This window comes from Cantharellus anzutake (genome assembly GCF_015039405.1).
Source record: "Cantharellus anzutake strain C23 chromosome Unknown EI90scaffold_13, whole genome shotgun sequence".
Taxonomy (NCBI): Eukaryota; Fungi; Basidiomycota; class Agaricomycetes; order Cantharellales; family Hydnaceae; genus Cantharellus; species Cantharellus anzutake.
In genome coordinates, this window is record NW_024066963.1 from 12,871 (window position 1) to 37,491 (window position 24,621).

General features: G+C 48.8%; 7 protein-coding genes across 7 annotated transcripts; 3 read left to right on the forward strand and 4 right to left on the reverse strand.

The window, feature by feature from the left end:
• The first annotated feature begins 188 nt into the window (after positions 1 to 188).
• On the forward strand, positions 189 to 1,204 carry EI90DRAFT_314168 (uncharacterized protein). The gene is made up of 2 exons (XM_039064982.1): positions 189 to 235; positions 283 to 1,204. The coding sequence occupies exon 2, from the start codon at positions 299 to 301 to the stop codon at positions 917 to 919; it is 621 nt and encodes a 206-aa protein (XP_038918516.1). The 5' UTR covers positions 189 to 235; positions 283 to 298; the 3' UTR covers positions 920 to 1,204.
• Positions 1,205 to 3,357, reverse strand: EI90DRAFT_314062 (uncharacterized protein). Its single transcript, XM_039064963.1, has one exon. The coding sequence runs from the start codon at positions 3,232 to 3,234 to the stop codon at positions 1,489 to 1,491; it is 1,746 nt and encodes a 581-aa protein (XP_038918517.1). The 5' UTR covers positions 3,235 to 3,357; the 3' UTR covers positions 1,205 to 1,488.
• A 1,743-nt stretch (positions 3,358 to 5,100) lies between these two features.
• On the forward strand, positions 5,101 to 6,105 carry EI90DRAFT_314045 (Tim17-domain-containing protein). The gene is made up of 4 exons (XM_039064958.1): positions 5,101 to 5,498; positions 5,566 to 5,703; positions 5,769 to 5,879; positions 5,948 to 6,105. Exons 1-4 carry the CDS (start codon positions 5,177 to 5,179, stop codon positions 6,031 to 6,033), a joined length of 657 nt encoding a protein of 218 aa, XP_038918518.1. The 5' UTR covers positions 5,101 to 5,176; the 3' UTR covers positions 6,034 to 6,105.
• A 176-nt stretch (positions 6,106 to 6,281) lies between these two features.
• EI90DRAFT_3047829 (uncharacterized protein) lies at positions 6,282 to 6,561 on the reverse strand. Its single transcript, XM_039059579.1, has one exon. It carries the CDS (start codon positions 6,509 to 6,511, stop codon positions 6,350 to 6,352), a length of 162 nt encoding a protein of 53 aa, XP_038918519.1. The 5' UTR covers positions 6,512 to 6,561; the 3' UTR covers positions 6,282 to 6,349.
• An 844-nt stretch (positions 6,562 to 7,405) lies between these two features.
• EI90DRAFT_2913067 (kinase-like domain-containing protein) lies at positions 7,406 to 8,237 on the reverse strand (the record flags this gene model as incomplete). The annotated part of the gene is made up of 4 exons (XM_039054487.1): positions 7,406 to 7,633; positions 7,691 to 7,896; positions 7,941 to 8,019; positions 8,070 to 8,237. Coding segments are annotated over 4 exons (681 nt in total), but the record flags the coding sequence as incomplete, so codon positions are not given.
• Positions 8,238 to 9,152: 915 nt separating this feature from the next.
• EI90DRAFT_3047840 (GTP-binding protein ypt1) lies at positions 9,153 to 10,695 on the reverse strand. Its single transcript, XM_039059580.1, has 9 exons — positions 10,540 to 10,695; positions 10,474 to 10,482; positions 10,443 to 10,446; positions 10,326 to 10,409; positions 10,133 to 10,263; positions 9,969 to 10,072; positions 9,574 to 9,910; positions 9,262 to 9,417; positions 9,153 to 9,195 (listed from the first exon to the last, which is right to left on the reverse strand). Exons 4-8 carry the CDS (start codon positions 10,387 to 10,389, stop codon positions 9,391 to 9,393), a joined length of 663 nt encoding a protein of 220 aa, XP_038918521.1. The 5' UTR covers positions 10,390 to 10,409; positions 10,443 to 10,446; positions 10,474 to 10,482; positions 10,540 to 10,695; the 3' UTR covers positions 9,153 to 9,195; positions 9,262 to 9,390.
• A 2,469-nt stretch (positions 10,696 to 13,164) lies between these two features.
• EI90DRAFT_3152948 (uncharacterized protein) lies at positions 13,165 to 15,083 on the forward strand. Its single transcript, XM_039065828.1, has 2 exons — positions 13,165 to 14,305; positions 14,356 to 15,083. Exons 1-2 carry the CDS (start codon positions 13,217 to 13,219, stop codon positions 14,764 to 14,766), a joined length of 1,500 nt encoding a protein of 499 aa, XP_038918522.1. The 5' UTR covers positions 13,165 to 13,216; the 3' UTR covers positions 14,767 to 15,083.
• The last annotated feature ends 9,538 nt before the right edge of the window (positions 15,084 to 24,621 follow it).

Genomic DNA, 24,621 nt, shown 5'->3' on the forward strand with positions numbered 1-24,621 from the left:
CAACTCCGCTACAATACAGCTCAGGCATGACTTACATAAAAGCCATCTCGTTACTCATTCCGGCTTTATTATAGCGGAGTTGGCCGAATTTATTGTGATTGAGCTTTCACGTGCGCTGCGGTGTGACGCGGCACTATCACGTCATCATGAGGGCGCCGATGGTTTTTTTGGTTTGCTGTTCATCATCATCATCATCGGAATATTGAGTCTGCCAGATTTACATTAGCGTCGACTAGTGAGTACTGAGGTGCATGAGTACTTAAGTAGTGTTCAAAATCTAAGCACTCAAACCGGAAAAATGTCACCCAAATTGTACCTTTACCAGGATTCCGAGTACCTCAATACCTTCCCACCCTCCGTAGCCTACCACGAACGAAACGCCCTGCACTCATGCAATAAGATACAATCGTTAGGTGTTAGGTCCAGCTCAAGGAAAGGTTGTATCGCGGACTCCCGAGGATGCGGCTCCGCATCGCAAGTCCCGGACGGAAAACAGTTCTACTTCTCGTTCTCGCGATCAGGTCCGAAGTCGCTACGGATACCCTCGTTCACAGCTCTATGCGAATCGCCGTTCTTCGAACGCGAAGTTTCCATGCCGCGGGTTATTTATCCTCCCATCGTGCTTGGTTACCATCGATCTCCCACGCCTCCGCACACAATAAAACCATTCCATCGAACTCTTCTCTCCTCGTCTTGTCAGCAAAGCTGTCTTCTTAGGCCAGGAGGTGTCAGCCTCTCGGAGGAAAGTATGTCGCCAAACGCCGCTGTCGGGATTCCGAGTCTCCCTCCAACGGCGTCAAAGGGCGCATGTTGTTCGGGAAAATCGAAACCCCCCCCCAGTAAGCTAGCCATCGCCAGCCTTGGCGATAGTGCAGGCTATGCCCCTTTCAGGCTGAGGACCCAAGGCTCGGTCATCTGAAGGGGATCTGATTTCTCACTGCCTGTGATAGGGGATGACTCGACGACCTGAAGCGCCAGATTGCTGCGGTATTAGGAAGCGCCACGACAACTTGCCGGTAGAAAGATTTACTCTGGGGATGCCTCATCTCAAAAAGGCACGGGGCAACGGGGACTAGGCGGGTCTCCCATCCGCACCGAAGTTGACAGGAACATAAGTTCCCGACAGTCTTGTGCTCTTCTTACGAGGAAGACGAGCCAGTCTCGTCAGATATCTGAACAGATACTTGATCCCCTCAATACCTCAGTCTACGCATCCTCAGAAGCTTATCTATCTCGTGGTTCATTCGCACAACAAGCGAGAGAGAAGAAACCCGGATCTCACTTGCCAATGGCGGTCTCCAGTATCGACATTCAATTGTCCAGATAACGGGGCAGTGGTATACGAGCATGAATATCTAAGTGATGGGGAGAAGAGATACACGTGCATCTAACATATAAATAATGCGTAAGGGCTGTAGGGATAACAATGGTCCGATGGTTAGTTAGAGGGTCAGACTTCGAGAAATGTTTGCCCACCACGATGGTCTATCATTCACGATCAGGCCCGAACTGGCGATAAATGTCCTGGTTGCACCGCTGCAAAGCCCGGTGCGAATCACTGTCTCCAACCGTAAGGTTCCCATAAACGTTGTCCCATAGCACTCCCTTGTCAGCGATGTCACACGCCTCTGCATTCAGACCCTCCACAGGGAAGCCAGCTTTTCTGAGTCTGCTCTCCTCGGCTTTCCACGGAGGCGGGGGATCCGACTTCGACCGAGAGGATCTCGTCCTGTCGGGACAGAGTATGTCGTCGAACATAGCTCTGGGGAGCCCGAGCCCCCGCTGGCGCCGGCCGAGTAGATATCGGCGCAGAAGCTCAAACCCTTCAGCCCAGTATACGCCCGCCAAAGCTATGGCCTTGAGACCTGGCGCCAGTACAGCCTGTCCCTGACGCCAGTTCTCCAAGTTCAGGATGAGAGGGCCAAGCATCACCGAGAGATCCGATACAGAGACGTTCGTGGCGTTGACTGGCATTCCACAACCGAAGAGCCGGATAGTTGTAAGGATGGGAGCAGCTGCGATCACTTTCCAGATTAGCGACGAAGGAACGCAGTGGAAGGTGACGTGTTCAAGAGCCTTCATTTCAAAGGGGTACGGAACAATATTCATCTCCATGCTTGGTTCGTGCTCAAACGATGTACAATACTCGAGCGACCGTGCATTTGGGAATGTGCAGAGGCTCACCAACCGGTCGAGAGAGTGATAGCGCTGGCATCCGAATAAAACGTGTTGCATTTTTGGAAAGACGCCTCCATGTGGCAAGGGGGGAGAAGAGTCCCGAATATCATGTATCCGCAGGATCTGTAGATTGGGACAGCTGCGAAGGATACAGAGAACCTGAGAAGTGGTAAGCCCGATCCCGACGCCTTCTTCCTCATTGGGGTGGAAACATCCGATATTGCCACGACCGTAAGGAACGAACTCCAGATGGGTTAAACGGACCGCAGTTGACAACGAGGACATGAATTGGGTGGTGTCCACGGGCTCCCCGCAAATCCTGAGGCAGCGAGCCCGGGGGATCGAACCAAACAATGTCCTTGCAACCCTGGGTGGTTCGTAAATACCAGAGTCCTTACAGATACAAGGGTTATCTGTGTCGATTGTAATATACTGGATGTTTTCCGTGTTAGGAAGAGGGAGAAGTGGTTCAAGATCGACTTCCGAAAGATCCAGGTGCCGGACACGGGGGAGGTTCTTCGCTATGATGTCGCGCAGGAATCCAACGTGGGGGGGATAAATGCGAACTGGATCGGTCTTGCCGGCGCCACGACGATCGACTGTGTGGAGGTCGAATCCCCACGTCATTGGACTACTTAATTGAAAAGAGATTCGGATGACAGCGTTTTTGGAACGTGCGATCCACGTTCGAAAGTAGTCCAGTTTGTTGTCCTGGACCTTCATGTCCTCCTCTGAGAGTGGCGTTTCACGGTTAAATGGGATAAGAGTAGTATAGATGCAGTTCCACCAAAGAGTTGGGAGCGCGAGAGTTAGTGACCTCCAGTATCTCCAGGTGTGCGAGATACTGAGGAGGGTATTATTGTCCTCATCTACTGTGGCCTGGGAGAAGACGCGTGCGAGCACATCGTGGGGAAGTTTGTGAATAGGATGGGGATTTTGGTTGGCTGAAGGGGCGGCTTCGCGTCGGCGACGAGTGTCATGCTTAAAAACGTTTGTCAGACACAAGTAAGAACACGATATGGAACTGCGGCTTACAGATCGCATTACGGATCGCATGACTGCTTGGAGTGGGACTGAAAGCAGATGATGGACAATTTGTTGATGAGCTAAATCATTGGATGTTCCACATTTAAGTGAAAATGCGAAAAGGAGTGGCGAAGGCGGAAAGAAATGATGTGGCGATCAAGCGCTTTTAACTTCAGAAACCCTTGACCTTCAATGGGCCAGGGATTGAAGTAACGCTATATCCTTGAGCCCTGTCAAGCTTGGGGCCGCAATAAGTGGAGATTGCCCTATTATTGAATGGTAAGTAGTGGCAATGGTGATTGTTACTACATATAACTTCAGTGAGCGCCCCATTGTGGTTGAACCTAAAGCCATCTGCTTTAAGTATTTTCAATCTCGCGCCACCCACTGGCCCTGGGTGTTTGGTAGCTGTGGCAGAGCAGCATGAGTTCTGGAATCGTTTCTTTGGGAATTGTCGGGTGGCTGCCCATAGAAATCACGGCTTGTTCTTCTGGGGGGGGTTGAATTCGCCGTACCATACTATTGATGGGAGGCGTGTCAGCGCTTGAGTGACAAAGACCAAGTTATTAGCGGCATTCGTCACCCGACTGTATTTTCTGTTTTGCCTACGTAACCCTATTCGGAAGTTGTGACTGTGAGGTTTAATCCGAGCGCTGCTCGCATTGTTTTGAACAACGCTACGAGATATTGCAGCTGCGCCCTCGGAAATTCCTATATTCCTGTTATTCGTGTAGCCCTTGTCTTGGGTAGTTACAAGAGGGCTAAGGACCAAATCCTCAATACTCAGGTCTAATCAAGGTTACCTGGAAGCGGCCATATAAGGCCAGGTGTGACCCATACATACAAAGAGTAAGCGCAAGGGAACAAAAGGTGGTGGGGCAAGACCAAATTGAAACCCTAAAGCAAGCAAGTTACAGGTGGAAATTATAGTGCACGCAAAAACGAAGCAGAGTTAACAGACAAGAGATCACAGACGAGATAACTATGTATCTGAAAAGGCGAAAATTACAGAAAGGAGTGTCGGGGAGGGGGTGGGAGACAAGAAAAAGACTGGCAAAGAGAGCGCTAAGGGGCAAGTGAAATTATAAGGTCCAACTGCGGAAGAAAACATTGTCAGCAGTGAGTCAAAGCAGCGCGTTACTAGTTTCCGGCGGAAGTAGCGGCAGCGGGTCAAGGGTGTGAGCCCGGACAACAGGCAGCAAGATCTCGGAGAGCGCGAAATACCGGGCGATAGGGAAAGGAGGAAGGGGCGCTGTCAGGGCCCTTTATAAGCCTGGCCTAAACAACGTGAGCGCCCTCCTTAACAGCGAAAATTCAGTACGTACCTCCATTGAATGGTCCGCACCAGCATACGAAGTTGCGCGACAACCCTCAAGGGATCGGGGATCGATGAGGGGAGGCATGTGAATGCCACAGCGAGCCGAGAGGGCATAGCCAGGTTTCCCAGAAAGTGGCAATCGTAAATGGGAAACCTAAAGTCAGCTGCGAAATGAGAACATTAAAACTTGCGACTGATATAGCAACCAGGCTGGACATTCAGCCATACCGGAATTAGTTGCCCAGCTCAGCAGAGACTAGCCAGTCCCACTGAATGCCAAACAATCGGGAAGAGGTAGGTGCAAAACTCCGCCACGTCCAACTAAGACTTGAAGCTGCAAGAATCCATCTCTGACAAATCGTCCATATGACGCTATATACTGTACATATGCAACACCCTGTGAAAAGGTTACAGTTTATGCAAAGTTCACGATAGCAGGAATATCGGTCTGTGAGGCCGGGGTACTGGTGGGGTAGCTCACAAGTGGGACCATTGAATGCCTGAGGGCTCGGTGAATATCATGCAGTGCAAAGTCCTCGCTCGTGTCGTCAGTGTCCGTGGGAATTTTCTTCGAATGGAACCCGTGGGAACGGGGACATTCCGTGTTCAGAAGATTTTGCCACACATTACCCCTCATCGTCTGGATATCGAAAAATGCCGCCCTCAGAGACATCGGCATCGGAATCGACATCTTTAGAAAACAACACGGCCTCGTACTTACGCAATGCCTCCTTTACTCGCTCAGCACCACCACCTTTCCTCAACACCGACGGACCTTTAACCGCTTCCGACTTGCTTACCTCTGATAATTTTGATCCTACCAAGTTGCACCCAATGGCAAACTTGGGAGACAACTTGGATTTTCTTGTTTTGGAAGATGATAAGCGGAATCAACTTCCTGGTGCTGAGACTGCACTGCCAAGCCGTGGTTGGACCGATGATTTGTGTTATGGGACTGGTACTACATATCTATCAGGTGCTTACTATTTTCAGGGAAATCTCCTGCAACACCATTAATCCTTCCTTCCTGGAATTAGGATTAGCTCTAGGAGGCCTCTGGGGATTACGCGAAGGTGGCACTCGCCAACTCGCCGTATCAAATTCACGGTTACGGTTGAACAGCATCCTCAACTCGATCACTCGAAGAGGTTCATTCATGGGTAACTCGGCTGGTGTGCTAGGTTAGCTAGCAGTCTTTTCTTCTACAACACAAAAGTCTCATAACCAAACAACATCGACTTTACAGCTCTTATATATAATGCCATTAATTCATCTATCGATCATTATCGGGGGAAACATGATACTTATGGAGGAATGGCAGCCGGTGCATTGACCGGAGCGCTTTTCAAGTCGACAGGTAATTGTTTTGCCTTTCAGAGTTTTCTTGGTGCTTTGATCCGGTGTTCACATTCACCACTACTACAGCTGGTGTGCGACCTATGCTCGCTGCTGCTACCCTCATGACGGGGGCCGCTGGTATTTGGAGTCTAGTTAAACGATCTCTATTATAACGCGGTGGCGCGACCATCGTTGCAATTATAATTACTCGGAGAACATGTAACACACGGCAACACCTGGTACATCTTTCTAACCGAAGGTCACAACACCTTCACCTTCAGTAAGACCGAATACTTACATTCGGAAACAAGTTGAACTATTGACAAAAAACCAAAGAGTCAGAAAGAAGAAAGGCAGCACACAAACAGCGAACGGAATAAAGCATATGGCGGATGCCAGAAAAGACAAGCTGATGCGTGCAAAGCGCTAACATGAACGCAGGCACAGGCCGAAGCGCAAGTAAGCGCGAAGGCACGAGGGCCGAAGGCATTAAAGCCGAAGGCACGAAGGCCGAAGCATCCAACAGGACGCGAGCAAAGAAAAGAAAACAACGTACCCAATCAAAGAAGCAACGAAAAACACCTCCGTGAAATGATAAGAGACACGAACTGAACACACACAATTGATTAGTATTCGAAGAGTCGTAAGCATGTATAGCGTACGCAAGGTCTGATAAAATCCCAGGTGTGCGGCGGACACGAGGGAAATCGAGGTGCTAAGACCCAAGTCTCATTTAAAGAGAAGAGATGAAGCGTACTAAACGATTTGGCAGATGTCGACGGTGATTGGGACTCTTTGCGGGCCCTGGAGTAGAAATCGAGTTGCATCTCTGCTGGACTGAGGGCGTTAGAACTCCGTATAATCTGATCACCGTACCAGGCTCCCCAAGCTTGGTGGGGCGTAAAGTCCGTTGGCTCTACTTTCGATTTGTTCCTGAAGAGGCAACGGCCGATCTGCTGGATTTAAGCTTTGGCCCGCATGATGAATAAGGCGTCGACTCACTCTAAACTCTCTACAACGTCACAAAAGTTGCCGGTCCCAGAGTATGTGTTGGACTCAAATTTGCGATTACTGAGTACATCGCATCCCCAACAACTCTCTGTGTCTACGATTGCAAGTACTCTTGCATCAGGATAAAGGCAGTCTTATTCAGCCTGATACGGGTGATATCTTTGAGCTCGCGGTTGACCCAGATGACGTCGAGGCAAAAGCAAAGTGAAAGTGAAAGATAGATTCCTGATTGACTCTACTCTCAGCATTGTGAGCCAAATCCAGGCCAGAAGAGGGATTTCAGTTGCCCATCCTTGTTTGGGCCTTGTAATTGCGATCGCGTGTCAACCAGGTGTCATGTCCAAAAATCCCGGAATTCCTATTTTGATTGACGCAGTTCAGCCTCTATTGTTCATATACAACAATGTAACCGAATAACCATACTACGCAGTTAGTGTTTGACTCTAGCATGCACATATCTCTGGTACAATTTAGAAAGATTTCTTGTTGCTGGTGTATGACCCTTGAGGAACATGCTGGGGGATGTATTTAGGATTAGTCCGCATGGCTCACAATAGCACCTCGAAAGACTTCAGTCAATTGCTTAGCTTGTGGTCGATCCAATGGCTCCACATTCCAACATTGTTTTAAAATGTGAAGCGGAAGGAGTGACTTACACCCTTCCAGCTGTTCAGGAGCAATAGGCGGCGTGCCGCTCACAATTGCAGCTAAGAGGGCCTTGTCGCTGCGGATGGTTTCATACGGTCTTTTGTCTAGTAAGATCTGGGCATGTCACAAACTCGTAAACTTTAGCAACCAATGAGCTCCCGGGCCTCTGACCTCAATGCAAGTGCACCCGTAAGCGTAAATGTCAGCTTCCATTGTCTTGTCCTCACGATCCAGTAATTCAGGAGCTGAGAAGCGAAGGCTCATTCCAACAGTCGTGAATGTGAACCCTGTGGGATTATTGTCCAAGATCCTCGAGAGGCCAAAATCACAGATACAGGCACGTCCGTCGGAGGCGATCAGAATATTTTGCTGAATAACTCCAATCTCAGATTCCCAGCCATCCTGTAAGCAAGCAAAACACTCGCCCCCTTGATATCACCATGTACGATTGGGGGAAGTTGCGAATGGAGATATTCCAATCCTGATGCTACTTCAGCGCACTTGGGAATGTCCGTCAATTCCCCAATCCTCCAAGAAATAGAGAGATAACACGCACAATCATGCTTCTGTTAGCACTGGGATGGTTTTTGAGGAAGCTGATTGCGTCCCTCTCTGAATACCAAGGAGAGACAAAACCAGGGCCATGAACACCATTCACGTAGCCCAGTAGTGGAACCAAGTTGGCATGGCTCAGACGCGACCATACACGCATCTCTCTTTTCAGGCGCTGGAGTATGACATCAATGTGACTGCATCATCCCGACACGGGCAGGCGCACCTTCCATTGTTTCTCCTGAGGATTCGAATCCTGTGAATACAATAAGTGGAGCACTTTCACAGCAACTTCCTGGAAGCGCTCAATATTAACTTCGAACTGGGACGCAACAAATGCTGACTTGGGTGGGAGTGCCCGGTGGGTCGGGCACCCATGTGCCTTTGTACACGAGCGAGTATCCTCCTCTGTCGACTTGGCGCATCGAAGAGATTTGTTGTGTGAGATCACGGCAATCAAATGCACCCAACACCTCTACCTCCTCAACTTCACCCGAACGAGTAACATGACTCTCAGTTGGGCGTTTGACAGGGGTTGAGGGTGAAATTATTAGAGGGGTGGCAACTAGGCCCTCCTTGACTGACTTCTCTGGAGTCGGGGGACCGGATACTCGTGTAGCGCCTGTAGAGTCGGCGAGCAGGTGATTGGCGGGTGACGCACGAGTGTCAGACTGGAGGGTCGGAGCGGGGAGGACGGAGAGTAAGTGGCGCGGCTCAGCTACTGATTGGCCAGGAGCGACCACGCTAGCTGATGTAGAGGTCGACCCCAACCTGAGAGTTTGAGCGATCAGCAGTTTTACTCTGGTATAATAAGCAGAAAGGAACTAACCGGTCTTTAATCTGCTTAGCCATGGTCAAGAAAACTTGTTCCACATTAGTTGAACTCTTCGCGGAAGTTTCAAAGAAGGGAATAGCCAACTGGTCGGCGAATTCCTGGAGAAATCGCACACAAAGGGAGGCATCAGGATACCCCAGTAGAGGATACGCAAATACCTTGGCGACGGTGTATTCCACAACCTTCTTGCTCGTCAAATCTGACCTAGTTCCAACCAAGAGCTTGTTCACCCCTTCAGACGCATACGACTGAATTTCCTGTAGCCACCGCGTGACGTTTGCGAATGACTCTACACAATTACAGTGCCGCTAAGAATCAGTATGACAAGTGAGAAGGAGGGATGGATGCCTCATACTATCGTCCGTCACATCATACAGGACAATAATCCCATCTGCACTCCGGCAAATCGAGTAAGCCACTGGTCGGAAACGCTCGTAAGCTATGCACGATCGTTTCGAGATGATTATCATCGCTGCAACTGATTTCATAATAACCGACCTGCTGTGTCCCACTGGAGAAAGCAAGTTCAAGTTAGTCCCATATCAGGGAAGCCGAGTAACGCAAAGTTTATGCTTATAGTACTGCTACGTGAGGGGTACCGGATGGGCACTCATCACTTGAGGATACGCCACCAACACCATTTGCTGTTCACAGGAGATGAACTTACAATCTGCAGCTTGACGGTCTTCCCTTCCAGTTTTATGGTACGAGTCATAAAGTTGGCACCAATGGTACCGACGAAATTCTCGGTATAAGTTCCATCTACAAAGCGGAGCAGTAGACTAGTCTTCCCAACGGCCACATCGCCAATCAACACGACCTTGAACAGCTGGTCGCATTCGTTGTCACCATTCGGAACAGGGCTGTGTTGCCTAACTGGCATCTCTTGAGTAGGAGAAAAAAAGAAGGAGCGGAGGGAGTGGCGTAGCCCAGCCACCAATTGGCCAGGAGTTGTCATGCTGGCTTTTGAGCTATCGCCAGCTGATGTGGGGGTCTGCCCTAATCTGAGAGTTTGAACGATCAGCACCGTTTCCCTGGTATAATAAGCAGAAAGGGACTTACCGGTCTTTAATCTGCTTAGCCATGGTCAAGAAAACCTGTTCCACATTAGTGCCATTTTTTGCCGAAGTTTCGAAGAAGGGAATAGCCAATTGATCGGCGAATTCCTGGAGGAATCGCACACAAGGGGAGGTATCAGGATATCTGGGTAGAGGATACGCAAGTACCTTGGCGACCGTGTATCCCACAACCTTCTTGCTCGTCAAATCTGACCTAGTTCCAACCAAGACCTTGTTCACTCCTTCAGACAGATACTGGTCAAGTTCCTGAAGCCACCGCCTGAGGTTTGTGAACGAGTCTGTGCAGTTATAGTACCCAGAAGAATCAGTATAACAAGAGGGAGGGATGGACGTCGCATACCATTGCGCGTCACATCATACACGAGAATGACCCCATGTGCACCGCGGCAATATGAGGGATACATTGATCGGTAGCGCTCTCGGGCTATTTACAATCGTTTCAGAACAATTATCATCGCTGAAACCTAATTTCATAAAAACGGGCCTGCTGTGTCCCACTGGAGAAAGACGTTCAGGTTCGTTATCAGGCAACAGCACTAGCTGGATGAACTCACAATCTGCAGCTTGACGGCCTTCTCTTCCAGTTTTATGATGCGAGTCTTAAAGTCGACACCAATGGTAGCAGGGGAATTCTCGGTATAGGTGGCATCTACAAAGCGGAGCAGTAGACAAGACTTCCCGACGGCCGCGTCGCCAATCAACACGACCTTGAACACGTAGTCGTATTCAGGAGCGTTCATTTCTGGATATTCTGAGTGATTAGATGGTGATATCGCAAGCTCAAGCTCAAGTAGATTCGAAGAGAGGGTAGAGGTTGGACACGGGTTGGAGATAATCTTCAAGATCGGCGCCAACGGCGTTTACCGTAATGCCTCACGTCTGCAGTAGAGCCAGTTTGTTCCCCTCCATCCTGCAAACTACACTCTTCGCTCATGACTGTCCCTTTCAATGCTTGAATGCATGAGACACGCGCACAGTGTCATTTCTGTTGAAAAACAAGGTTACGCCAGCGAGGGTAGGTGATGGAAGTAGACCGCTAAGTTTATTAACCTGATGTAAATAACCGTAATTACACGATTCGAGCTTGACTTCCAACAATTTCGCGTCCGTATATGATACTGCATGCTTACGCGTAACACACATATATATATGTGATCGTGTTTCATTTGCAGACACACACTATCGGTGAATCTGGGGGCCCCAAGTCGGCCTGCACCACTTGCAGATGTATTGGTTTGGGTGTTCGCGAGCTGATATCAAACTTTTGAATATTTTGACACCATCCAATCGTGTTGCACCTTGGTGAATGTTATTTTGATATTTGTGCTGCCGGTGTTTGGCTGATTGTTTGATTTAATTAGTTCTCTACTGTGCGCACCTCGGGTTGCGGGATCCCCACGCAATGGTCGTCGAACCATCCGGCACTTGTTCACTTGTTCCTGGAACCGCAGAATTGAGCGCGGGTTGTTTTGGGACGTCAGGCATGGACTGGGCCTGCGGATCAATTCGGGCTGGGAACGTTACTCCGTACGTTCCTACTGTGTGTAGCTGGTTCCCTATTGTACCATGCCAAGGACGATATGTAATATGAATTCCGGCACACGGACCACGACAATCAATAATTTAGACGATTGTTCACATGTCTCGCCCTCTTGCCGCTAATTTTGGTGCAGTCAGCCGTTAATTGCTGAGTGGTGCCAGGCTCCGCCCCATTGCCAGAACCATACCGTCCGTGCCTCAAAGATATTGGGTATCACGGTGTGCGCGCTCGCGGGGACGAGAGATCGTCAATACAATTCACAGCTATGCATTGAGTAGCAATCTCTTCAGGACAGTCTTGACGGCGTGCAATCAATACGATAAACCTCTGAGTCATCCTTTTCATCAAGGGTCCAATCAACTCCGATGTTGATGGTCGAGAGATCCCGCACCCCATACCAATATCTCCTAAATTGTAGCAGCGAAGAACCTGCATGTTGTGCGTGAATCAGTTGATGATAACATAGGAGTTGCGACACCAATGCTTACCTTAATAATTTGCGCACGGGAGCCTCTGCCAGCATCGCCAGAGGAAGACCACGGCGGCCTGCCAATCTCCGGATCCATTATCAGATGGTGGTCAAGTTGAACAGAGATAGCAGCCTACCCAGTGCAGTATTTAGCTCACAGCGCAACAATTCAACACGCACCATATTTATGTCCCCGAACCCCACATCCCAAACTTCCGCAATGGAAAATTGTGGTCCCACCCGCGGTTGAAGAGAAGGTGGAACTCCCTTCCGTCTGTTCGAGTGACATGGAGGACGGGATACCCCATAGAGATCTCCATACGGGTACGATCTGAGCATCGACAGTACAAGAGCTCTTGAGCAAGCTTTCAGAATATGCACATACAGAAGGCCCGTGTGGTCGGGAGTGCGTGCACTCGTAGTAAAATTCACCTGTGGTACAAGTTCTGTCACATATTCCTTGAGGGAGTGGTGGATGGGGCGCCTAGTAATATTGTATCCAATCGCGCAAGGGGTCCGCTAAATCAGCTGAGAAGGGATGGCATCTTGATGGATCGGGCGGAGAGACCTCGATCGGAGACGTAATGCCATCATTGAACTAAACGAGTAACGTGTAAGAAAATCAAAGCCACCATGAATTCATTCTTCCTTCGAGAAGGGAACCATTGGCTGAGGCAGGTTCTGAAAACGATGGAGGCTCGTCGAGTCAGAAGCCGAGATAATATCCATTTCATTGAAAGAGTCCTCGGGAATCGTATGCTCGGGCGGTGAACAACGCAAGGATTGTTCCTAGTAACGTGGCGGCCTTGAACACGTTCGGGTAGAAGCCTCACAAATATCTCGATGGTCGCGGGCACCATTGATAGAATCTTCGGCGGCGCTCACAACGCCGTCTCGCTTAAGATTGTCCGGGTGGGAGTAATGATGGTGGTCCCAGCTGAGCTTCGGTCCTCCAGAGGGACCAGAGTAGGAATGCCCATAGCTCCAGATAGCAGGTCGAAATGAAGCTAGGGTGCCAAAGCTTTCGGCGCCGCAACCGGAACCACTCTCGCTTAACAGACAAACACCAGTGCACAGTAGATATCTTCGACGTTGTAAGGTCTCCGTTAGGCATCCACTCAAAACACTCATCGCCAACTTGTGTGTTCATTTCGGCACTTGCCGGTTTACCAGAGTAACCTCCGATCATTGATTCATCGCCACGGTACAAGTACTATTTCTCATGTCGAAGATCCTGCAAGATATCCTTCCGCGTGTGTCGGCAGATGTGGAAACACTTGGTGACTATGTCCGAGCAACTACAGCGGCCGAGATCACTCCCCTTTACTGCCTCCACGGGCCACCAGTCCGTCGATCCCATCGAGCCTCTGTGATGGAAGCTCTGGGTAAGGTGGATGTTGACTACGATGAAATCCTTAAACAGTTGGGAGAGTTGAAAGCCATTGAAGCCAAGTTCCGTGTTTGGTGTGCTCGACTCCGCACTTCCCTGCAACCTGTTGCGGCAGTTCCAACAGAAGTTCTCCAAAGGATTTTTTACTTCTCCGTTCGTCGGGCTAACTTCAGCCAACGCACGTGCGCAGACGCCTTAGTGCTCAGCCAGGTATGTTCCACCTGGCGTCATGCTGCCCATTCGGTGGCATCAATTTGGGCCATCATACCCGGGCATTGTGGGGTGCTGGATCCACAGAATCCATACATCCTATATTCGAGAGACAAACCCCTTCATCTCGACCTCTACCCCCGGGAGTGGGAAGATAAGAAAACACCGATGCAACATGAAAGAATTCGTTCCCTGCATCTTCCAATTGGCTCCGATGTACGACTCTCCGACGTACGACTCTCCGATTACTCCAAGCTTCACCATCTTGAACTGTGCAGCAGTGCCAAGCATTCACCCATCAATTTCAGACCACTCTCGGAACTGCAGGAGATACGCTCTCTATCACTGAGTAATGTCTCATTGTTTCACATACCCCAGAGTCCACCCCACCTGTCTAGCTTGAGGCTCGGGTGTTTTGACTGGGATATAGTCAGGCCGCTCACCAAGTCTGCCATTCAAAGTGTTGAGAGCCTCCATCTTAATCACATCACTGGTTATGGGGCTCACATGGGAATCCCGAGGTTTCCACGGATTCACACGCTTGAACTGCGCCATTGCTCTCCTGAATTCCTGAACTATGCCTTCAGAATGGATTTTCCTCGTCTGTCGGACCTCACCATAGCAACTAAGAGCAGCCTGGGTTCACGTGACCAGTCTTTCTACCCAGGTAGAAGTAGTCTCGGGGCGGTTCTTTGGCAGCTGGCGCCTTTTGTAAGAAAAACTTCCTGCATTAGCAAATGGCTGCTGATGCGGTTTTGTAGCTTGCTCGTGCAGCACAAATTGAACGTCTATCTTTCAGTGTCGTATTCGAGGCTGATCTCAACTCTGTGCAACTACTCCTGATCCCGTCATTCCGAATATATGAAGATTTGCAAGCTGAACTTTCGCCAGGGCACCTTCTCCCCAACCTTCGCCACCTCACACTTGTATTTGGCTCCAACTCTCCGATGTCACCTGATGGATTCCTTTCGCTCTTGAAAGAAATCCTCACGGGTCGCATACGATTCGGGATGGATGCCAAGTTGAAACTCTCCCTCTCCCCAAATTTATTCCACATTGTGAACGAGGCCTGGTCCACCATCGGAGATTTGGTCGAACAATTGGAATGTGTACCAGAGGAGTTAGCCCCAGTGGACAATAGTGCCACACTTTGTGAATGGTGTCGTTATTAGATGATTGTTGTGTCTAGTAACCTAACCTGCTAACCCAACTCAACCAAAAAAAACTATCAGAATGTCAATTCTATTTACATTGGTGAGTGAGTTGACTGATGGTGGATGCTTTGGGGTGCTTTGGTGCTTTGGTTTCAGCCTAATCAGCCAGGATCCAGGCCCAATAGGGCCTTGATTTTGCGTTGCCATACATACCCTAAGGGGTCCCCTACTATGGGGGCCCCCAATGTTGATAACCAGTGATGTCCACCATGTAAACAGTAGAAGAATTAACCACTGAATTATGAATCATCAACACTTTGTATGATACATTATCGCATTCATCTTGTCAGCAAGAAACCATTTATGTGCAGATTATAATAAATTTACAAAGCAAACAACTTCGCCAGTTGGTCTGCCTGTACATTCCCCCTCACACCGGAATGAGATGGACACCACTGTACCACAACTTCAACACCGCTCCGACAGCACAATAGATTACCGATTATTTTCCTAAACCTCCTGCTATACGGCCACCCCCCCACCTGACTGACAATTCTTCCAATGGAGTTTGTGTTGTCAGCGAAAATATATATGCGCATCACCCCCTGGACCAGCATCTCATTCTTGAGTATGCAGCTTGTCTCCGCTGCCACGCCTTGCAAGCCTCTCATTTTGGCATCCATCGAACTCCCCCATCCCAATGAACCCCCGGTCCCCAATATCTCCTGACCGTCAAAATAAATAGCGACCCCATACCCTGTCTTTGTCATATCCATCCCCAGCCATCGACTTCCACTCCCTCCGATCCCTCCAGTCTACCTCCGCTCCTTCTTCACTAACCTCGGAGCTCCCATATTCTGCAATCACCTCAGTACCCCTCGATGGTCACCACCCCCTCTTTTCAATTTATTACCTATGCCTCCCTAAGTACGGAGCCCCGAAGGCCTCCGGACAGCTCCGACGTCCGCTAGCACACTCCCACCTCTGCTGGGCAATACACTCGCTTGCCCTGCAAGCCCACCTTCGGGCCTATCCCTCCTTTCTGTTTCTGGGTTATCGCCTACCATTCCATTAACCCCATAACCCGACTCGTCAGTAATATTCAATCGGCTAATGTCTAAACCCCATTAGCTCTGCTCTGCTCGGCTCCACCATTTGCGGGCCTGCCCTCGTTGTAACTATATATATACTCAACTTGTACATAGGTTACACCTCAGTAATAAAATCGACTAGAGTTTACCCCCTTCAGTTCTGGTTGCCAGTTTAGTAAGTTAGGGCATGGACGTGTTACTTGGCACAGCGCTCCTGGCATAAGTCGCTGAGGCTGAAGCCCTCTGCCATGGAGACACTCCTTCGTCTCAACCTGGTCTCTGACAGTATTTTATTACTCCCTGACTAGTACACATCTTGTATGGCACCAAAAGCCCCTCGCACTCATTCGCAACTATGCACATTAGTTCCCAACTCTGCCTCACTGTCCCCAGAACCCTCACAGCCTGGTCCTAGTTGATTGGCGAGAAACCCAGTTGAGTTTCGTAGCTTCTCTAATCTAGAAACCCCTCTCCCATCGACTCTGATCATGCGTCCCGTTAGGAATCGATCACCAGTTGCAGATTCCGATTTTGGAGACACCACGGAACAACCCATAGACCCCGTTCACTTCTTTGGACTCGGTTCCGAGGTCCCTGACTTCGTTGACCCTCCTCCTGCTGATCCTCCCATCCCCACTGTCCCAACCGCCGACGATGCCGAACCCATCCCCAACGTGGCTATTGCGCAATTAGCCCAAGCCATTGCCAGCTTGGCTCATCACACTGGACGTCCACCATGTCCACCATCCTCTGCTCTCCGTGAGCCCAAACAGTTTGACAGGAAAGATCCCCGAGAACTCCGAGTATTTCTGGTCCAATGCGAACTTAATTTCCAGGACCGTCCCCTCGCTTTTGCTATCGACCGCACTAAGGTCATCTTCGCGCAGTCCTACCTCAAGGGAATGGCCCTCGATTGGTTCGAGCTGGATCTATTATTCGATCAAAATTCTATGCTTCGTCCGCGATGGATGAATAACTATCAAGAGTTCGTCAACGAACTTCAAACCAACTTCGGTCCTCATGATCCTGTGGGTGACACCGAAGTTCAACTAATGACCCTGGACATGAAGGATGGGCACCACATCAATAAGTACGTCATTGAGTTCAACCGACATGCCTCTCAACTTCATGGTTACGGAGAAGCCGCACTTCGTCGTTTTTTCTATAACGGATTGCCGGAACGTATCAAGGACAATATTGCCAGAGTAGGTAAACCTTCTACTCTTTTGGAACTTTGCACCTTGTCGCAAACTTTCGATGCGCACTATTGGGAGCATAAATCTGAAGTTACATGTCATGCAAAACCCTCCTCCTCTAACGTTTTTGACAAGTCCACTGCCGCTTCTCATCCTGACCCGACCCTTCCTCCTCCTCTTTCAACTCCGCTTCCGGTAGCAAGCCTCCAAAGGACAATAAGAAGTCTGAGGCCAGCTCCGCTAAACCAGACCTTTCGTCAAAACTCGGAGACAACGGCAAGCTCATGCCACAAGAGTGTAAGCGTTGTCTCGACGAGAAACTTTGTATGTTCTGCAGCCAGTCTGGCCACATGGTCAAGGACTGTCCCAAGTCTTCTTCTCGCGTGTCTAAGGCCCGTTCGGCCCAGACCGAGGAGCAAGGATCCACTTCCGCAGAAGCAAAAAATTAGTCCGCACCCCCGTGGACTCTGCATGGACCAGGGGTTGCGATTCTTCCCTCCATGCACTCAAAGAAGTGCGTTTAAATGCATCTTCCATCTCCGACTTATCCTCCCTCCATATTCCCATCTCTTTTTCTCTTTCAAATGGTCTATTTTCTCCTCTCAATGTTGACCCTCCAGTTAATGTTCTACCTGTTGTAGATAGTGTTGCTGATGTACCACTCTCTCCTCCACCCACTCCGACTACTTCCGTAGATCGATCCACCTCTCTCCGTTTCTCTTCTTTCTCTTCTCCTGTCCCTTCTCCTCTGTCCAATGATAGGACACAAAATAAACTTTTCCGCTCCTATGAGAACGTACCCGCACTCATAGACTCTGGGTCTTTGGACTGCTTCATTGATGACACATTCGTAAAGAAGTTGGCCTTGAAGACATATCAGATTAAACCCCTACAACTACGCCTATTCAACAGTAGCACCAACTCAATCATAACCCATGCCATCGATATTCCCCTCTGCTTCGCTTCCGGAAACATCACCCCCACGATTTTCTTTGTCACATTGCTGGATGGATCATGTTCCCTAGTCCTAGGACACAACTGGCTTACCTGCTACAATCCGTTGATTGACTGGGTCTCAAGCAGTATTACGTTCCGAACTTCTGAACCTACCAAGACAGTTACTCTGAGCTCTCCCCCGTCATCTCCGGCACCACTGCCGTTGTCCAACATCCAACCATCTGATGTTCCACCAGCACCTCAGTCACAGGCTCCCTTTCCTCCGTTACCATCTATCGAGTTCGTCAGCTGTTCTGCATTCGCAAAGGCTTGTTGACTTGAAGGATCAGTATCCTTCAGCCTAACCATCCCTTCCAAGGACAGCTGCTTGAGGGCTGCCTCATCCCACACCGATTCCGTTGACCTCTCGGCTGTTCCGAAGGAGTATCACGAGTTCGCGGATGTGTTCAGTAAGAGCAAAGCCTCGATGCTGGCACCACACCATGAGCACGACCTGAAGATCGACCTAGAGGAAGGCACTTCACCACCCTTGGGTACTATGTACTCTCTCTCTACTTTGGAACTCGAGGCCCTCTGGGCATTCTTAGATGAACACCTAGCCTCCGGGTTCATTCGTCCCGCTACTTCCGCTCACGTGGCACCGGTCCTCTTTGTCTGCAAGAAGGATGGATCCCTCTGTCTTTGCATTGACTTCCGAGGGCTGAACAAGATCACCAAAAAGGATCGCTACCCACTTCCCTGCTTCTCCGACCTCCTTGACGCACCTAGCCATGCCACAGTCTACACCAGACTCGACCTCCAGCATGCTTACCACCTGGTTCGCATTGCAGCAGGCGACAAATGGAAGACCTCCTTCCACATGCACTATGGTTCCTATGAGTGGCTTGTCATGCCATTCGGTCTCACGGATGCACCCGCAGCCTTCCAGCGATTCATCAACATGATCTTTGCCGACCTCTTGGACGTTTCTGTGGTAGTCTACCTAGACGACATCCTTACTTACTCGGAAGACATGGCTTCACATCAGGAGCATGTCCAAGAAGTTCTTAGGAGACTCCGCAAACACAGCCTATATGCCAATCCGAAGAAATGCGAATTTCATACGGACACTACGGAATATCTCGGATACTGCTTTTCTCCCTCCGGACTCACCATGTCCATTGAGAAGGTTAAAGCCATCCAAGATTGGCCCGAGCCCCGTAAAGTCAAGGATGTCCAGTCCTTCCTTGGCTTCGCTAACTTCTATCGGCATTTCATCCACCAATACTCCAACATTGTGGTCCCCTTGACATGCCTTACGTGTAAAGGAGCCCCCTGGTTATTCTCTGATGACTGTCACTCTGCTTTCAACACCTTGAAAGAAGCCTTCACTTCTGCTCCTATCCTGACACATTGGTTACCCGACGCCCCCCTCATTGTAGAAACCAACGCTTCCAATTATGCAATCTCTGGAATCTTGTCCATCCATTGTGATGACAGAGAGATTCGCCCTGTTGCTTTCTGCTCTAGAACACTCTTGGCACCGGAGCTCAACTACAACACCCATGATAAGGAACTGCTTGCCATCCATGACGTGTTCCGATCGTGGCGTCACTACCTTGAAGGTTCAGGAACTCCAATCGACGTCGTTACCGACCACAAGAACCTTGAGTATTTTTCCACCACCAAACTCTTGACCTGGCGGCAAGCCTGCTGGTCAGAGTTCCTCTCCCAGTTCCACATGACTGTCCAGTTCCATCCCGGAAGACTCGGAGTAAAACCAGATGTGTTGACTAGATGCTGGGACGTTGCAAGAGGGCTCGTGGCTCTCAATGCCGACTAAGCTCATGGGGCCAAACTCTCCAAAATCCTACTTTCTTGACTAAACTCGCTATGCTCTTGATCCTTAACTCCGCAGTGGGTTCTCCGGGATTTCCGCAAGGTCCGGGCTCAGTGTCCACTACTCACTCGTTGTGAGCTAGATCACTGCCCTTATTCCTACTGTTGGAATTCCACACACTCACACCCTCTCTAGCGCGTCCTAGCACCTTAGAGAAAATTGGGGGAGGGGAGAACTTCTTTTCCAGAATCCGGTATGTACAGGATATAAGGAACAATTATTTTTAGAACTAATAGATGGGAAATATTGGTACCATATGGCACCTGGGTACCTTATTAGGCGAAATAATAAAAAAGGGTAACAGTAACAATAAAAGAATATCAATCAATAACTGAAATGATGGTGAAATATGAAAATATAAGAAAATACGCGATTTCTCAATGGATTTGCGGAATTAAGAGCCTAAATTGGAAATTTAGCCGGAGATAACTCTCACACAGCCAATAAGCATTTTTACCAATTTATTAGACGCCGTGGGAACGAGTGAGGCTGGAATTCTGGGTTGCCGCTTGAGATTCCCATGCCCACACATGCCCGTGCCTAACTTGCCCAACATAGAACTCCGTCAAATCTCCACCGATTAGGACGTTCTTGGTATCGTCAGAATCGTAGGAATTAGCCCTATTTTTAGGTACCAAATTCGTATTGAGCTGTCGCATGAATGAAAGGGGTTTTCTAATCGTGGAAACGGGCATCCGAGCCGGCGCTGCGCGTGGGCGATTATCCCGCTGTAGGAGAAATAATATTCAAAGAATAAAACAATGATCTATCAGAATAGTCAACGAACAGGTGACAAGTTCAGACGTTTAACAGATCTCATGATCTTTATGAGACTGGACAGACATTAGAAGATCATTATAAAATATCTACACCCATGTAGTATGAGATTTAATCTACTACAATCATGCCTAGAACTTGACATAGGTGTAATATTCAAAGAATATATCCCTACAACAGGAAAATAGCACATAGACGGCAGAATAAGAAGGAACATTGGGAAAGAAATGTAAATATCTCGGGAACCAGTAAACTTTTGACTGTAATCTTTTTACCATCTGGAAGGACTGTTTCTTAACTTTATCCACGGTTTTGTTTCATTCTAAAAGCTTCAAAACTGACGGAGATATCGCTCAAACGGCGAAACACCTTATAATTCATATATATTTATTTGCTAATTCTTACAAAAGGTAATGTGACTCAAGGGAAATATATTGGCGCCCGGAAGTCTGGCGGACCGAATACCATATGATAGAGTATTCCCCGGCGCGGGCGGACAGTTTTTGATCGCATCAGAAGAGGAGAAAATGCTAAAAAACCGGATCTTGTATATTTTCCCATGATTCATCAAAACTTTTTGATTTTAAGCCCAAATAAATCGGAACAAAGGAATGATTGATGATCTGGATCTCAGATCATAAGCATGAAGTGATTCAGAAGTCCGCGGATCAGTTAATTAATTGGGAAGGCTCTAGAACATTAGTAATGATGTGGCTTCACAAAAAGGGGTCAATTAGAGAACAGTCTAGAAAGTTCCTTTATAGCCGAGTCATTTCTAAAGATAACCGTTCGTAATTAAGGCGGTGTAGAGCATAGCTTCAGCGCTACAAGATCCCGCTGAGATCGGCCCAAAAGACAAAGAAATGAATTACTTATTGCTGAGTCATGTCCTAAGTCCATTATTAAGCTTACACAGCCCAACCCCTATATCATTCTAGAACTATCTATAATACAAATGTAGCACATGTAACTAGTGCGAGGCGTGGGAGTAGAGAGGCCTTTGAAAAGCATAAAAGGCCACCGCTTCTGCCCCCTCTCAAACCTCAGGTAGAAATAAAAGTTTAATTCTCCTCACCAGTGGTTGGTTCGTTTGCTCCAAAAGATAAAAGCAAATATTAGTTGTTAGCTAATATAAAACTAACACGTCACTCTAAGCGTGAGTTAGGGTCAGTTAGACACAGCTGAACAAAAGTGTCATAGTGAGAATTAGTGAGAATTTGGTGGAGGGACTTCTTAATTGAATAATCTCTCAGCAATACTTGGTTATCACACCACAGGAGAAAAGTGAGCGATCCTGAACCTGCTAGATAACTAGCACGCACTCTAAGCGATAGAAAGAGCAGTTTGGTCACTCCTGTATTGAGTAACATTTATTGCGGAATTATTTTATTAGCAGTTTTCCTTCAGTAAATTATCAGGAAAATCACATCCTACTGAAAAGTGGTAAATATAGGTGTAATATTGACTAGAAATCATAGTAAAGTCAATATAGAATTTTATCCGTAGACGATCTATACATCAGGTGAGATCGTTGGGGGTGTTTATTGTTGTTTAGACAGTGAACAATCATATATTTGGCAACCAAAACACGGTCAGTACGCAAATCAGCACAAACTCTAATATCGTTATTGGACGTAGGAAACTGGTTACATAAGGTGATCCAGCTCCGCTCCTTCACCGCCTACAACGTCTATCCCAAAGAAGGGGATATGGACTACGCTCACGTCAATCCGCAGAACTTCCGACTGGTCTTCACTTCAGAGCAGCTCACTGCATCCTTACGAGCCACGTTCCTAGCTGCCACAGCAGCTGTACTCATCGACACAGAGGCTCTCCATCGAGACATTCTAGCCTCCCTCTCCTCTGATACCACAATCTCTTCTCATCTCGCTTCCCCCAACCTCCCCAATTCCCGCTGGTCCGTTGATGCTGAAGGCCTGTTAAGGCTGGACAACCACATTTACGTTCTGGATTCCAACAATCTCCGTCTCCACATTTTGCAAGACAAACACGACCACCAACTTTCCGGACACTTCGGTCAAAACCGGACTGTGGATCTAGTACTGTACTGGCACAACCAACAACCAGGTCACGTGGAGGCATGGGAAAAAGTTTTGGAAAACCACCAACCGGCAACCCACCGTTACGTGTTACACCTGACTGGATTCACACGTGATTCACCCCCAAATAAGTATATTTGTCATATTGCTAATAGTATTATATTATATATTAGTGCTGATAATGGAAGGCACATCATTTGCAATGCATTATGAAATTCAAATGAAAAAAATTTTCAGTCTGTGCCCACTTACAAATTTCCAAGCACCTGTTCGTCACCTATGGATGGCTTTGCACTCACATGGCATGTTACATTATACACAGAGGAGATTGTCTCATACAATAGTATCCCAAGCGCCCTCATTGGCCCCTATTTCCCAAAGGAAGCTGTCATATCCATCCCCGGCCATCAACTTCCAGTTCCTCCGATCCCTCCGGTCTAACTCCGCTCCTCCCTCACTAACCTTGGAGCTCCCGTATTCCGCAATCCCCTCGGTACCCCTCGATGGTCACCACCCCCTCATTTCAATTTATTACCTATGCCTCCCTAAGTATGGAGCCCCGAAGACTTCCAGACAGCTCCGACGTCCGCTAGCGCACTCCTGCCTCCGCTGGGCAATACACTCGCCTGCCCTGCAGAGCCCACCTTTGGGCCTATCCCTCCTTCCCGTTTCTGGGTTATCGCCTGCCTTTCCGCTAACCCTGTGACCCGACTCGTCGGTAATATTCAGTCGGCTAATGTTTAAACCCTGTTAGCTCCGCTCCGTTCGGCTCTGCCAATTGCGGACCCGTCTTCACTGTAACCATATATATATCCCACTTGTACATAGGTTACACCTCAGTAATAAAATCAACTAGAGTTACCCCCCTTAGGTTCTGATTGCCAGTCAGTAAGTTAGGGCACGGACGTGTCACTAGGCACAGCGCTCTTGGCAGAAGTCGCTGAGGCCAAAGCCCTCCATCACGGAGACTCTCCCTCATCTCGAATCTGGTCTCTGACAGAAGCCATGCCCATCACCCAATTTCTCCAGTTTAAGCTTCCCATCCTCCAAACAAGTCTTCTGTCAGAGTCGGGATTTTGTCAGAGACTGGGATATTGTCGGTGTCGGAGATTGTGGCAGAGGTCTGTTGGAGCGCGCACGCGCGGATATGCGGGCGGAAATATGCGGCGCATCTGGAAGCGCTGTTCAAGGTTAGCAGAGTGGGATCGCGGCCTCAGCGACTCAGGTGGAGCGCTGTGCCCTGAGCTTGACGTTTGGGGGAGATCCTGTATTTACAAACTGACACTCACAGCGGACTTCAAACAAGACTTGCGGGCGGAGCGGACCTGTAGGAGGAACGCGGACTCAGAGGGGGGGAAGCCCCCTTTGCAGAAGGAGAGACTCAGAACAGACAGGGGGGGTACTCTAGTTGATTTCAGACTGGGGTCCCCGAAAGTATTTACAAGGTATATAAATAGGCAAGAGGGAATATAGAAAGGCTGGTCAGTCCGGCGCGGTCCGGCGCGGAGATAAGCGGGAATTGTCAAACTAAATAAGGACAAGAGCCCGGGAACTGGAAAGGAGGAACAGATCACTAAACAATAAGTGGCAAGGGTTATTGATGAATAACTGAATGAGATCAATAACCTAGTGCCAATAAAGAGGGGATCAAATGCCGATATTGGCAGGGAAGCAAACAATAAATGGCACTCGGCAAGGAATGAATGATAAGCTGCCAAGTGACAAATGGCCAGAGGAAAAGCGGAGGTCAGCGCGCGGCGCCGATACAAGTCCGCAAATAAGCGGGGTTGGTGCGGTGCCGACACAAGTCCGCGAACAGAAGTTGATCTGCCAGCACTGTCACACAAGGACAGCATGAAGGCCAACAGAGGTACAGAGGGGAGTGGGAGTGTTGACCTGACCAGAGGTGTCAA

Coding starts and splice junctions, on each gene's coding strand:
- EI90DRAFT_314168 (XM_039064982.1), top strand. CDS start 299: ATGTCACCCAAATTGTACCTTTACCAGGATTCCGAGTACCTCAATACC.
- EI90DRAFT_314062 (XM_039064963.1), bottom strand. CDS start 3,234: ATGCGATCCGTAATGCGATCTGTAAGCCGCAGTTCCATATCGTGTTCT.
- EI90DRAFT_314045 (XM_039064958.1), top strand. CDS start 5,177: ATGCCGCCCTCAGAGACATCGGCATCGGAATCGACATCTTTAGAAAAC. Junction 5,704..5,768: donor TAACTCGGCTGGTGTGCTAG/GTTAGCTAGCAG, acceptor TCGACTTTACAG/CTCTTATATATAATGCCATT. Junction 5,880..5,947: donor AGCGCTTTTCAAGTCGACAG/GTAATTGTTTTG, acceptor CCACTACTACAG/CTGGTGTGCGACCTATGCTC.
- EI90DRAFT_3047829 (XM_039059579.1), bottom strand. CDS start 6,511: ATGCTTACGACTCTTCGAATACTAATCAATTGTGTGTGTTCAGTTCGT.
- EI90DRAFT_3047840 (XM_039059580.1), bottom strand. CDS start 10,389: ATGTATCCCTCATATTGCCGCGGTGCACATGGGGTCATTCTCGTGTAT. Junction 10,264..10,325: donor GTATGATGTGACGCGCAATG/GTATGCGACGTC, acceptor ATAACTGCACAG/ACTCGTTCACAAACCTCAGG. Junction 9,911..9,968: donor GCTAAGCAGATTAAAGACCG/GTAAGTCCCTTT, acceptor TCAAACTCTCAG/ATTAGGGCAGACCCCCACAT.
- EI90DRAFT_3152948 (XM_039065828.1), top strand. CDS start 13,217: ATGTCGAAGATCCTGCAAGATATCCTTCCGCGTGTGTCGGCAGATGTG. Junction 14,306..14,355: donor TTTGGCAGCTGGCGCCTTTT/GTAAGAAAAACT, acceptor GCGGTTTTGTAG/CTTGCTCGTGCAGCACAAAT.